The sequence below is a fragment of the Suncus etruscus genome, chromosome 1, assembly GCF_024139225.1.
Source record: "Suncus etruscus isolate mSunEtr1 chromosome 1, mSunEtr1.pri.cur, whole genome shotgun sequence".
Classification (NCBI taxonomy): Eukaryota; Metazoa; Chordata; class Mammalia; order Eulipotyphla; family Soricidae; genus Suncus; species Suncus etruscus.
The window spans coordinates 136,498,151-136,512,461 of NC_064848.1; the positions used below are offsets into that span (position 1 = coordinate 136,498,151).

The 14,311-nt window shown below is 38.0% G+C and overlaps 1 protein-coding gene across 1 annotated transcript in view; it reads right to left on the minus strand.

The window, feature by feature from the left end:
• ZNF800 (zinc finger protein 800) overlaps window positions 1-13,898 on the minus strand; it is a 70,530-nt gene extending 56,632 nt beyond the window's left edge. Inside the window, exons 1-3 of the mRNA XM_049780887.1 lie at window positions 13,792-13,898; window positions 10,168-10,184; window positions 7,489-7,584 (exon numbers count right to left, since the gene is read on the minus strand). Coding sequence (XP_049636844.1) covers window positions 7,489-7,584; window positions 10,168-10,184; window positions 13,792-13,898 — 220 coding nt within the window. The remainder of the gene's footprint in view (window positions 1-7,488; window positions 7,585-10,167; window positions 10,185-13,791) is intronic.
• Window positions 13,899-14,311: the final 413 nt, after the last annotated feature.

Here is a 14,311-nt window from a genome sequence, read left to right on the forward strand (position 1 = left end):
TTTTGAAATTCATTTGGAACAATAAACACCCTCGAATAGCTAAAGCAATCATTGGGAAAAAGAATATGGGAGGAATTACTTTTCCCAACTTTAAACTGTACTACAAAGCAACAGTTATCAAAACAGCATGGTATTGGAATAAGGATAGGTCCTCAGATCAGTGGAATAGGCTTGAATACTCAGAAAATGTTCCCCAGAGATACAACCATCTAATTTTTGATAAAGGAGCAGGAAATCCTAAATGGAGCAGGGAAAGCCTCTTCAACAAGTGGTGTTGGCACAATTGGATAGCCACTTGCAAAAAATTAAACTTAGACCCCCAGCTAACATCATGTACAAAGGTAAAATCCAAATGGATTAAAGACCTCGATATCAGCCCCAAAACCATAAGATATATAGAACAGCACATAGGCAAAACACTACAGGACATTACAGGCATCTTCAAGGAGGAAACTGCACTCTCCAAGCAAGTGAAAGCAGAGATTAACAGATGGGAATATATTAAGCTGAGAAGCTTCTGCACCTCAAAGGAAATAGTGCCCAGGATACAAGAGCCACCCACTGAGTGGGAGAAACTATTCACCCAATACCCATCAGATAAGGGGCTAATCTCCAAAATATACAAGGCACTGACAGAACTTTACAAGAAAAAAACATCTAACCCCATCAAAAAATGGGGAGAAGAAATGAACAGACACTTTGACAAAGAAGAAATACGCATGGCCAAAAGACACATGAAAAAATGTTCCACATCACTAATCATCAGGGAGATGCAAATCAAAACAACGATGAGATACCACCTCACACCCCAGAGAATGGCACACATCACAAAGAATGAGAATAAACAGTGTTGGCGGGGATGTGGAGAGAAAGGAACTCTTATCCACTGCTGGTGGGAATGCTGTCTAGTTCAACCTTTATGGAAAGCGATATGGAGATTCCTCCAAAAACTGGAAATCGAGCTCCCATACGATCCAGCTATACCACTCCTAGGAATATACCCTAGGAACACAAAAATACAATACAAAAACCCCTTCCTTACACCTATATTCATTGCAGCTCTATTTACCATAGCAAGACTCTGGAAACAACCAAGATGCCCTTCAACAGATGAATGGCTAAAGAAACTGTGGTACATATACACAATGGAATATTATGCAGCTGTCAGGAGAGATGAAGTCATGAAATTTTCCTATACATGGATGTACATGGAATCTATTATGCTGAGTGAAATAAGTCAGAGAGAGAGAGAAAAACGCAGAATGGTCTCACTCATCTATGGGTTTTAAGAAAAATGAAAGACACCCCTTGTAATAATAATTTTCAGACACAAAAGAGAAAAGAGCTGGAAGTTCCAGCTCACCTCAGGAAGCTCACCACAAAGAGTGATGAGTTTAGTTAGAGAAATAACTACATTTTGAACTGTCCTAATATTGAGAATGTATGAGGGAAATGTAGAGCCTGTTTAGGGTACAGGCGGGGGTTGGGTGGGGAGGAGGGTGATTTGGGACTTGGGTGATGGGAATGTTGCACTGGTGATGGGTGGTGTTCCTTTTATGACTGAAACCCAAACACAATCATGTATGTAATCAAGGTGTTTAAATAAAAAAAAAAAATTAAAAAAAAAAAAAAAAAAAAAAAAAAAAAAAGAAATCACTACTGGAAGTGCTCACTAAGAAAAAACTATCTGGGACCCAGGAATCAAACCCAGATTGGCCACATGCAAAGCAAGCATCTTACCTACTGAACTCTCTTCTCTTTTGGGGAAAACATTTTCTGTTCCTTCTTTTTGTTTTTGAGCCACAACTGGTACAGTTGAGGACTTAACTCCTAGCTCTGTGCTCAGGAGGCCACATGCAGTATCAGGAATTAAATACAGATTGGTCACATACAAGGCAAGCACTTTACCCACTATATTATTATTATCTCATCAACTCAAGATTTTCTATTTCTTACACATTTTACAATTAAGGAAAATAAGATTCAAAAGTTTCCTCACTAATTTCAGTCACCACTTAAATTTTGTTTATTCCACAGGGACATCATGCTGTTTTCTAATTAACCATCATTTTCTGATGGCTTTTCTAACAAATAAAGACAACCATCATGTCTCTGTCAATAACTAAAACTGTGACGTCACCTGAGGTAACAGATATATCATCTAAACAGGAGCATGAAGATCTTTTATAGCTTTTAATAATGAAATCAAACTTTCTTCCTTAGATTTCAAAATCATCCCAGATGTCAGTCTTTACTGTTTTCATAGATCATTTTAATCAATATATTTTGAAAAATCAACCCCTTAGAACAGGAGAAATAACACAGCAGATAGAGCCCTTATCTTGCACACTATGATTCTAGTTGGATCCCAGGTATCACAGCTAGCCCCCCAAGCCTTGCCAGGAATGCTTCCTGAGCACAGAACCAGTAGTAAGCCCTGAATACTGCAGGGTTTGGCTCCCCAACAAAAATAAATTGTTATCCATTTGAAAATTCAAAAAAATGTCTAATTCATACTGGATTCAATTTTCAATAGTGTGATAATGATTATTTTACTCCCCGCCCACAACTTTTGTTTCTAATATTAAACATTCCATAGCTCTTTTTTGTACTTTTGTACAACATTTATCTCTACCAGGGATTATCAGATTAAGAATATTAAGCTCAATTTAACATCTATCTCATGGAAGTATATTTTTTGTTATAAAACTTTTCTTCAGTTTAAGATAGGACATATGGAAGAAAATTGAATTAAAAATATTAGTAGAAAAAAAAATAAATTTAAAGACACTAAGTCCCAGAAGTGACCGAGAAGGACTAACAGTCACAGAAAAACTCTGGTAAAGGCACATGGTTTAAAAGGTGGTTATGAATAAGGTAGTGTCTGGAACAAGGTCTCCCAATCATCCAAGCATGGATTTCCAACTAGAGAATTTGTAGGTTGAAGGAAAACATGAGTCTCCTTTCAAAAGGGTAAGGAGGGGCAAAGACATGGGGGAGAGGTATGAAGAAGTGTCAAATAAAAACATATGCTAATAAATTTTAATAAGGTACACAGAGTGTTAAGTATGTACTACCACTTCTAATTTGGGCAAAAAATAATGCATATTTGTAAAGGAATAGATGGGCCTCTAGAAGATGGGTCTACAGAACATATTGAAGTAGCTTCTGAGCAAAATGGATTTGGAGTCAAAATAGTGAAGAGATTTACTTTTGTATTTCCTTTGGTTGAACAAATTTACCATTTATAATATTTCATAAATTTATAAAGTATAGATTCACAACTATGTATGTGACTAAACCTCACTGCACATACCACTTGAGTTCTAGTACTTTTAAGCAACTATGGTATTTGAGATTGCTTCCCTACAGCCTTCCTTCCATACTTAATAAGTATATATGATATATAGTATAATATAGAAATGCCATGGAATTACTCCTGGCTTTGCACTCAGGAATTACTCCTGGCAGTACTTGGGGGATCATATAGGTTGCTAACTATCAAATCCTAGTTGTCCACATGCAAAGAAAGCACCTTTTCCAATGTACTATCTCTCCAGCCTCAATGCTTATTATTTTCTGCCAAAAATTTTTACATAATATAAAAAAGTAAACATTATTATAATTATGTCACAGAGGGTCAGAAAGATCGAAGTTAAGGTGCTTGTCTTGCACATGTTACAAGCCAAGGATCCAGAAATTAAGAAACTAGAAGTCAAGGATATATAATATGTGATGAAAACAGTCCAAAGCAAACATTAAAGGCAAAGAAAATGAGTCAAAACTGATCGGGCAATCAATACAATATATGTGAGATTGGTGTACCTAAATTGCAAGTTCATTACTTACTCAGTCTATTGTGGCCTTCCAGCTTCACTAGATATTTACACCAGGCAATAGTTAGCCCAACTTAGGCTAAATGTGAGTCATGTAAACAGAGATATACAGAAGCTGAAGACAACTATCTAAGCTTGAAACAATATAAGTTAACATCCTAACATATTACTAGTACTACTAAACCTGAGAGCCAGCATAGGTTAAGAAAAGTAAGAGAAGGGCCAGGGAAACATACAAAGGTTAAGGCTCTTTGCCTCATTCATAGCTGATCTGGGTTTTATCCCTGACACCACATATAATTCAAAGCCCTGCCAGAAGACACTCTAGAGCACAGAGCCAGGATAAGTCCTAAACACAGCCATGTTTGGTCAAAAGAAAAAAAGTGTTCTTTTGAGGAAGCCTGGAGAGATAGTACAGCGGGGAGGACACTTGCTTTGCATGAAGCTGACTCTGGTTCAATGGGCTCCTGATCCTTACCAAGAATGATCCCTGAACACAGAGTCAAAAGTAAGCCCTGGGTATAGGCCAAAACTAAAAAAGAAAAAAGAAAATAAATGAGCTGATTTCAACTCTAGAGAAGCCCATGTTCTCTCTCTCTCTCTCTTTCTCTCTCCCTCTCTCTCTCTCTCTCTTTCTCTCTCTCTCTCCCTTTCTCATCTCTCTCATTCTCTCTCTCCACCTCACTCACCTCTCTCGTTCTCTTTCTCTCTCTCTCTTTCTCTCTCTCTCCCTTTCTCATCTCTCTCTCATTCTCTCTCTCCACCTCACTCACCTCTCTCGTTCTCTTTCTCTCTCTCCTCCCTCCCTCCTTTCTCTTCTTTTCTCTCCCTCACACACATCACTCTAAATTTCTAAAATGCTTTCAGTAAAAATATTTTAGAAAATAAAAAGAAAGAAAAAACAGGAATGGACTAGAGTCCTATTACACATATTTCAGAGTATATCATCATGAACATTGTAACCTAGCTGTAATGGAAAAAACAAGAAAGAAATTAGTCATTAAAGGTATGGTGAGAGTACAAGCAGAAGTTGGAAGAAACTGCAAGAGTCTTAGGGCTCTTAGTATCTGAAACATGTGACCCAAATTTCCCATTCTCCCACAACATATCAGTCACCAACAGTCTGAATACTTCAATGTGAAATAAGTTATTGGGCCAGGGCTGTGGTCAGCAGAAATAGAATACTTGCATGTGTGAAGCTCCAGCTTTCATCCCTGGCACAATCAAAAAGTAAAAAGAACTGCCTCAGGGACACTTTTGACTATCCAGATAAGGAAGAAATTCCTACTTTAAGGAAATAAAAATATTTTAGTTATAAGACATATGGAAGTTAATTTTTTTTTTACTTTTAAGGGGCCACAAAGGGGGTAGGAGCTTTGGGCCCCCACATTGAACCTCAGGCCTAAGTTCCAATAAGAGGTACAAAACAAATAAATTCCTTTTACAATCCAAAATTAATTCTTTTATACCAGTGGTCCTCAAACTTTGGCCCACAGGCCACATATTGTATTTGTATCTGTTTTGTTCCTTCATTGCAAAATAAGATATATGCAGTGTGCATAAGAATTCGTTCATAAGTTCATAGACCCTCCAATGGTCTGAGGGACAGTGAACTGGCCCCCTGTTTAAAGTTTGAGGACCCCTGTTTTATACCATTCAGTATATTTCTAAATTCACTTCTAATTTAAATTACTGGGTACAGATATAACCACTGAGTATCAAGGAAACTTTTTTTTTTTTTTTTTTTTTGGTTTTTGGGTCACACCTGGCAGCACTCAGGGTTACTCCTGGCTCTATGCTCAGAAATCGCTCCTGGCAGGTTCGGGGGACCATATGGGATGCCGGGATTCAAACCACTATCCTTCTCCATGCAAGGCAAACGCTCCACCTCCATGCTATCTCTCCGGCCCCGGAAGCATCATTTTTGAAATATTCACCTTCCTATGTTAATAAAGACATATATTTGGAGGGTGCAGGACTTTATTAAAATATATTTTATAAGGCAAAGTATTTATGAATGAACCAATTCTAACTTCTTAACCAAACAATACTACAATATGTTTTGCTCTTACTGAATCAAATGTATGTCAAAGCAATGATCACAGAAAGTCTAAGAAAGAGATCTTAAAGTCATGGAATTTTTTTGTTTAAAATAGTAGTGGTGTTAAGGAAGAACTAAGGACGGATATTCGAACTACCAATTCAACAACACTGAAACCATAAAACTCAGTAAGGGAGGTATGGGATGGACTCTGGGAACATGGTGGTAGGATTGGTAATGAAACATTTTGTGTCTAAAATTCAACTATGAATAACTTTGTAAATCATGGTACTTTAAAGAAAAAAAACATTTCAAAAAAGAAACATTCTGTTTTTGAACCATAAAAAACATACAATATTTCCCTTTGTAATATGGACTTCTCAAAAACTTGTCACTACAAGTAAGTGGCTGTATATAAATAACTTATTTTCTTTTGTATCTTTGATTTTATTAGTATATGAGCTGTAAGATAATAACAAAAATGATCTAATCCTTTAAGTGGCGCTCTGTCAGGAGTGTTTGTTTATATTTATATTTATATTTGACTGAACAGCCTACAATGTCAGAAGAACCAATTCTACATGAAGAGAAAAGTGAATCCTAAGTATTATTGCAACCAAAGACTTTATTCTGATGATAATAAAAAAGTGATAACAGTTCTCAGTCATTCTCATGTAGTATGGAAACTACTATTAAAGCACTGAATTGTAACTGCACCAATTTACTTAAATTGTTATTATAAGGAAAAGCTAGAGAAATATATTTGAAGATATCAAACCTCGGACAAATGGTCAAAGAGACAATGAGTAGTCATAGGCCTTGCATGGAACTGACCACAATTCAGTTACCAGTACAACATAGTCCCCCAACAGGCATCAATATCTTAGAGACCTTCATAGGCAATGGCCCCAGGTTATATCAGAGTATCGGGCCCAAGCAGTAGTGTATCAGTGGGTCTTCACAAGCAATTCCCTTCCCAGTTGGTCAAAAATACCAGTAGTGGTACCAGGCCCCCCTTGAATACCATTTGGAAATCCCACATCCACTAAATAAAAGAAACAAATAACAAAAACAACAACAAAAAGCTTTGAGATGTCATTTTTCCTCTCTTGTGCTTTGTACTAAAGATATAGAAATTCGAGGGTGAAGCAGAAAGTGAGTCACATAAACTTAGATGACAAGGTAATTCATCTGGAACAAGTAATGTCTCAGATATTCTGAGTGAATAATCTACTCAGCCAGTTTATAAAGATCCAATATAATTTAGTATGTTGTTGGAGCTTGTACAGAAAATTACAATATATAACAATGAATCATGATTAAGAGGCAGTTTACCAGCAAATACTATATAATGAATTTCTTTAACAAACTAATTCTATTTTAATTTTTATTTTCAAATTAATAACTATAGCACTAAAAAGTCATCTTTAGATTAAGTCAATAGTCATCTACTTTTTAAAAACAAGACAAAATATTTTATTTAAAAAGTATACATATTTTAAAACTTTTTAATATATTTTAAGTTTTTTTAAATTCTAAGTATGTCTAAGTCCTTTCTAACTACTATGCAAAATACTGGAAAAAAAAAACAGTATCCTAAAACAGTCATACCTGATCGAAAGCATTCAATTATTTGTTGAATACCAGATTTGGACGTCTGTAGTGGTTGCTGTAACAAAGGAGCATCTCCAGGTTCCAGAATATAAACTAGATGGAAGACAAATACCCACCCCAATCCCCACAGAAAGGGTTATTTAAATCATTTACTATTGAAGTTAAACAATAGTTTGCTACAATCATGTTAATGATAATTATACTTGTTTCACATACTTCACCATCAATTTAATATGGCAAAAAGAAATTAAGGGGCGATTTGAATTATTCTTAATTCAAGGCTAATTAAAGACTATTTAAGACTTAAGTTTTTGGAGGTATAAATGCAAATATCCTTCATTTTAATATTATTTAAGTACATATTCTTTATGTTTTCCTTTTGTATTTTACATCTGATGATGCTCAGGGGTTACTCCTACTTCTGCACACAGAAACTAGGCCTGGTGGTACGTGGGTACCATATGGGATTCAGGAATCAAACTGGGTAGGCCACATGTAAGGCAAATGCTTTTCCTGCTATACTATCCTTTTGAAGGTGCCATGTTTCCCTTTTGAAAAGCAATCATTAAATTTCACCAAATTCAGGGTAATGGTGGCATAGGCACACTTCATAAACTATTCTAAAACACACTAAATGATCGGTAGTTCAGTGGAAAATTATGAGAATAAAATTCAAAACCACTACTTAAAGAAATAATTAGGAAGTGCATAAATGATAGAGGAACAAGAATATTCACTCTAACACTGCTCATAATTGAGAAAAATGGTAAAATGAGTTTAAAAGTTTCAATAGGAGCTAAGCAACCTATGAAATATCCATGTTCTCACAGGTTAGAAATCGTAAGTTCAATTTATACATTTTGATGACAAATGGTTTCAGTTAAAGCGTTGTCAAAGAGCAAAAATCAGATCAACTATATCATTTATGGCAAATTTTATATTCATATATTTCAATAACTGTAGAAGAAAAACTTTCTAAGTGTGTATACACAAAGGATAATGAAACAGTCAAAAGGTCTGCTAAGTATGATACCAATAAAACTAAAAATGAATGTCAGGGTATCTTTATAAATGTAATGTTCATTTTCCACCACATACTGAAGTCTCAAAGCTTGCGTTTCTATGAGGTATGTTTTAGGAAGAACACATCTTTACAAAAAGTAAGAATTTCTACTTTAAACAAAAATTTTCATATAGACATGTTGATATCTTATAATTATTCCTATAGGTTATAAGATTAGCAACATAAATGCTGAATTAAATCATAGCTATTCGATAGTTAAATGAAAATAAAAAATTTTTCCATCATGTATCAAATGGAAAAAGTTAAGAAAAACTGGTGCTGTGAACTACCTCTCTTTGAAATGCTATAAAGCCTCTCAGTAATTATCATCGACTTTAAGGGGAATAGATGGCACAGAGATGTGATCCAGCTACAGAGCCCAGAATGAATATGTCTCAGGACCAAGTAATTCCACTAAACAAAAATTTCCTGATCGTAAGATAGAATTGCAGGGTATTTAAATAAATTGAGAACAAAGAACTCATTTTGAAACACATGGCATTGTCACTAATTGCAGTGCTTAACGTTAAAACTTAAGACTCTAGACCTGGAATTGATGTATGAAATTCTTTCCCTGCCATTTAATAATGGCAAGTAGGGCAAATTAAACTTCCTGATCTCAGTGTTCTCATCTGAAAATGAGGGCAATAAAAGTATTTAAATCATAGCCATGTGATGATCCAGTGATCAAATATAAGAAAACTTCTTAAAATAAAGCCTTTGACAAATTGATCAATATTCTACCACTACCCACCATCATCATCATGTACAAAAACCATTTGCTTTTCTAATATCAAAAACTGAAAAATGCTTTTTAAAATATAAGTAGAAATCTAATTCCTTAGCAAAAACATAGCACAAGTTTGTAAATGCAATGATGATAACAGTTTACTTGGAATGTCTCTTCAGTAAATTATTAAATACATTATAACTGATACCTTTAGAAACTATAATAATTATAATTGATAGCTGTTTACTAATTACTAAAGTAGAGAGTAAAAATGGTATCAATGTACAGAACTGAAATTTTCAAGATTTTGGCTCTATGGGGCCCGAGAGTTAGCATGAAGGTAGGGCATTTGCCTTGCATGCAGAAGGATGTGGTTCGAATCCTGGCTTCTCCTTATGGTCCCCCCGAGCTTGCAAGGAGTGATCTCTGAGCGTTAGAGCCAGGAGTAACCCTGAGCGCTGCCAGTGTGACCCAAAAGCCAACAACAACAACAAAAAAAAAAAAGATTTGGCTCTATGAGTGGCAAGAAATCTAGAAAGACCCAATGAAAACACAGTAACACCACCAATGAAAGCACAGTAACAATTAAGGCTAGGAATGGATAAAGAGAATTTCCTTTCTCATTAACTAAGATGCTCCAATAAACTTCTTGACTTCCATATAATTCTATCTGATTTTTAAATTAGAGCAAAATTTTGCTACCCGCAACTTCTAAATACTGCTACCCACCAAATCCCATACATATATACATTCAAAATAACTCTAGGGGTAGTTTAGGCAATAACATCTGCCTGACATGTGTCTGTATAGCACTCATGAAAAAGATAATTCTTTATTAACACAATTTCTGGTCAAAGAAACATGCAGGGTTAAAGGTACTTGCCTTGCAAGTATCCAAGTCTGATTCAATCTTTAGCACAGCATAGTTTCCTTCTAGCACCACAGGAATAACCACAGAGCACTGTCAAGAGTGGATCCCTCTCCCTGGCTTAAAAAATATATGTATCTAAATACATATTCTCAATGTAGGAAAACTGATTATGATTTTATCAAATTTCCTTTTACAATTTTATCATCACTCCCAGATGAGACATGCCCAGGCTAGATGAACTAAATTTAGCGAGGAAAACCACAACTCCACCAAAAACTCAAATTCCTCCAACAAGGTTGACTAACTAGCATCTTTCTAGACCCACGTAATCCTTATAACTGTTTCTTTGACCTCAAAAACAAATCCATTATAAGATCCCTCTTATATGTTACGTATGATGTTATATGTTATGTATGATGCTATATGTTATGTATGATACCTGAGATTTGCTTAGAGGTGGTGGAGAGAAGTTGAAGGGTACAGAAGTGAATTATGGGGAGAGGAAAACATAGATGAAAGACCTTTCCACTAGATAATAACTGATGAGGTAACATGATGAGTATCAGTTTCCTAATATTCTTTTTACTATTGGTGGGGGGAGAGCTACCAAGCAGTGCTCATCAGGCTGGGGGGGCCCCACCAACAATTCTTGGCCATCTAGACTGGCAGTTCAATGCAACAGTACAGTGCAGGGGAGACAGTGCTGCTCAGGCCCTGCAGTGCAAGTGATTGATTATTGGGCAACACTGGTGGTGCTGGGGGCCTCCAACCCTGCACCTAGTGATGCTCTAAAGAACATGTGGTTCATAGGATGGATGCTCAGTCAGGTAAATAGTGGGCGTGTGGGCTGCACCTTAAACTCTGTATTTTTATCTCCTAGCCCCTCTCACTTTTGAATGCTTGAGATTTTCCATTTCTAAAAGAAAATATATATGCAAACAGGTTTTATGTATTGTGATCCATTCTATCAAGGCCCTATCAGGAATGCACTGCCTTCATCCCCAGAAGCACCCACTATTCATAACTGTTTATAATCTTCTCAATCAAAAGCTTCATGGGGGTTGGAGAGAGGTACACCAGGCCAGGCACCTGCCTTACAAATTTTCTGAGATAACACCAACAAAACAACTTTTCCAACATGTCTTCTTCATGTCTCTTAAGAGAACCTTCTTTTTAAACTATCATATTCTACTGAGTACTGCAAATATCCTCTCACTTAACACATACCTTCTTCAAAAGTAATGACAATTAACTACCCTGTAGTTAACAAACGTTTAGTTTCCCCAGCAAATTAAACACTCAGAAAGTATTTAATTCTAGTTAAGGAAAGAAACACTAGAAAAATAAATTGACTGGGGAAAGATTACCAGTAAAAAAATGAAATTGTAAAACTAACTCAACTAGTATGATTTTCTTGCTAAACAGATGAGAAAAAAAAAAATGTTCCAACACACATGTAGATGCTCTACTATGGAAAAGTATTTTAAAAAACATTAATTTCGGGGGCAGAGCTATGGCGCAGCAGTGGGGCATTTGACCCAGGGACGACTGACCCAGGACGGAACCTTGGTTAGATCCCAGGTATCCCATATGGTCCCCCAAGCCAGGGACAATTTCTGAATGCATAGCCAGGAGTGGCCCCTGAGCATCATCGATTGTGGCCTAAAAAAAACAAAACACACAAAAACAAAACAAAAAAATACCATTAATTTTAAGAAATTTAATGGAAAATTAAAGAAAGAAAATCATAGGTTACTTTGTATATATACTGCTTTATATCTTCTCAATCAAAAGCTGCATGGGGGTTGAATAATTTCTATCATGAAAAAACATAATATCCATTGCCTTGAACAGTATCTAGCACCTAATAATTGGCACTCAATAATAGTTTGCAAAAGTCAGAAAATAAATTCCATAAAGAAACTTATTCTCTCTCTCTCTCTTTTTTTTTATTTTTTTGGGCTATACCTGTTGACTGAGGGGGTTACTTTCTGGCTATGCGTTCAGAAATCACTCCTGGATTGGGGACCATATGGGACAATGGGGGATCGAAACTGGGGGATCGAACCGCTGTCCATCCTGAGTCAGCGGCATGCAAGGGCAAAGGTCCTATCACTGTGCCATGGCTCCGGCCTCAGAAACTTATTCTTAAAGATGATTTAATTAATTCAATTAAAGTTAAGTTCTCTTTAAGGAAAAAAATAAAATAGAAGGCAATGAAATACAAGTATATAAAAGGAATATTTTCCATTTCAAAATTTGTCATATTTGGCAAAACCTAAGTTACAAATCTTCACACACCAAACATTGCAAATATTCGGTAAGAAAGGATGCAAAAGTTAGGAGAAGAGGCAGACTGCAAACTGACCACATCTAAGATTGCGTTTTTTTATTGTTAGTGGCCAGTTATTTACTGATTTTAAGTAAAACAGCAGGAATATAAAATGGTATAAATTTCATTTTCACGTGAAACCAACTTTCTGATAACTGTTCTTTACCCTTTCTCATAGCCAAAAAAATAATAAATTCTACTATAGTTTTAAGATACTTAAAACTGACTGTGATAAAGTGATAAAACTGAGTACCTTACTACAGTTACTTCAACAAAGTATTAAGAGAGTCCTATTGACTTTTAAGTCAGGAAATACTGATACACACCTGCTTTAAAACAGACTAACACAGCTTTCATATGTGGTTTAGTGATGGCATGCCCTTGACAATTCCTCTTTTAAAACGTCCCCTAAATGTTTGTAACTAGTATGTCAACATTCAGCAGGCAGGAAAACCATCAATAGCTACTAATCACACTTGTCAAACTGAATTTTTTCAAATATTCGTCATGAAATTTCAAAAAAAAAAAAAAAAAAAAGCCAACGTTCTCCTTTCCCAAAGTGAACGTAACAAAAGTCTCTTTCGCAAGACATATGCTCCGTCCACGAAATTTCCTTTGCAGGGGCTGCCTTTCAGACAAAACTTGGTTCTCACAAACTGAGTTCCAAGCAACATTTTTTTTTCTCATTTCTTTTTTTCTTTTCTCATTCACTAAACCAAACTCCTTTTTGGGGGGGAGGAGGGAGGAGGAGGGAGGAGGAGAGGGAAGACGGCCTACCCGGGATCGTCTCCAATTCTAATTTGAAAGAGAAAGAAAAAAAGATGCATGAAAACCTTTTCTCGCTGGAGCTTGCAAGTCTCAACTTCAAGGAGGGAAATCCTCGAGTTCCAACTATTTTCCTTCCCTTCTCGGTGCAGCACTTTTCACGCAAATCCACTGAGATGGGCAGAAAGGTTGGGGGGGGGGGTGCACTTGCCCGCTGGGCTGCCTCCAAAGAAAGAGGAGGAAAAAAAGGACTGGCTGAGAGAGAGAGAGCGCGAGAGGTGGTCGATCTCCTGGAATGATTTAAGGGGACAATTGTTGGACTTGCTTTTCCCAGGGATCGAGAAGACGGGGCGGGGGGGGGGGGGGGACACGGACCCCTAGAGGTCCTGCCGAGTTTTGAGGACTGGCGAGGGCTAGCAGGGGAAGGGAAGGGGGAGAGAGAGAGAGACAAAACGACTGGAAGGCCGGGCCCCGAGGGCCGCCGAGGTTGCTTCCTACCTGGCTCGCAGCACCCGTGGTGGTGTGGTGTTCAGTCTGACAGTAACTTGGTCCCTGAGAGGCATTTTTCGAGGGGCGCGTCCGAGTCTTCCCGCTCAGTGGCAGCGAGCAGCAGCAGCAGCAGCAGCAGCAGCAGCAGGCTCCTCATCGCGGTCGCGGCTGCGGGATGGAGACAAGGGCGCAACCCGCCGTCACCGCCTCGCTCGCTCGCTCGCTCGCTCGCTCATCCGACTTCCGAGGGGCCGGCGGGCGCCCCGGCCCGGCCTGCCCGCCCGCCCGCCCGCCCGCCACGGCCCGCCGCTCGGCCTCCGCACCTTCCCCCGCGGCCGAGAGACCCGGAAAGACTCTGCGGGCGGGACAGGCGGGGCGGGAGCGGCGGCGGCCTCGGCTTCCCGGGCTCGCGCGCGGACTCGGGGGTCTGCCTCGGCGAGCGCGGCCCTCAGGGGGGCCGGGCCGGGCCGTCCGAGTGAGGGGCGCGGCTCCCGCCCCTCAGGCTCCTTCCCCGATCCCGGTTGAGGCCGCCCCGCCCCACACTCACACACTCACACACTCCACACGCGC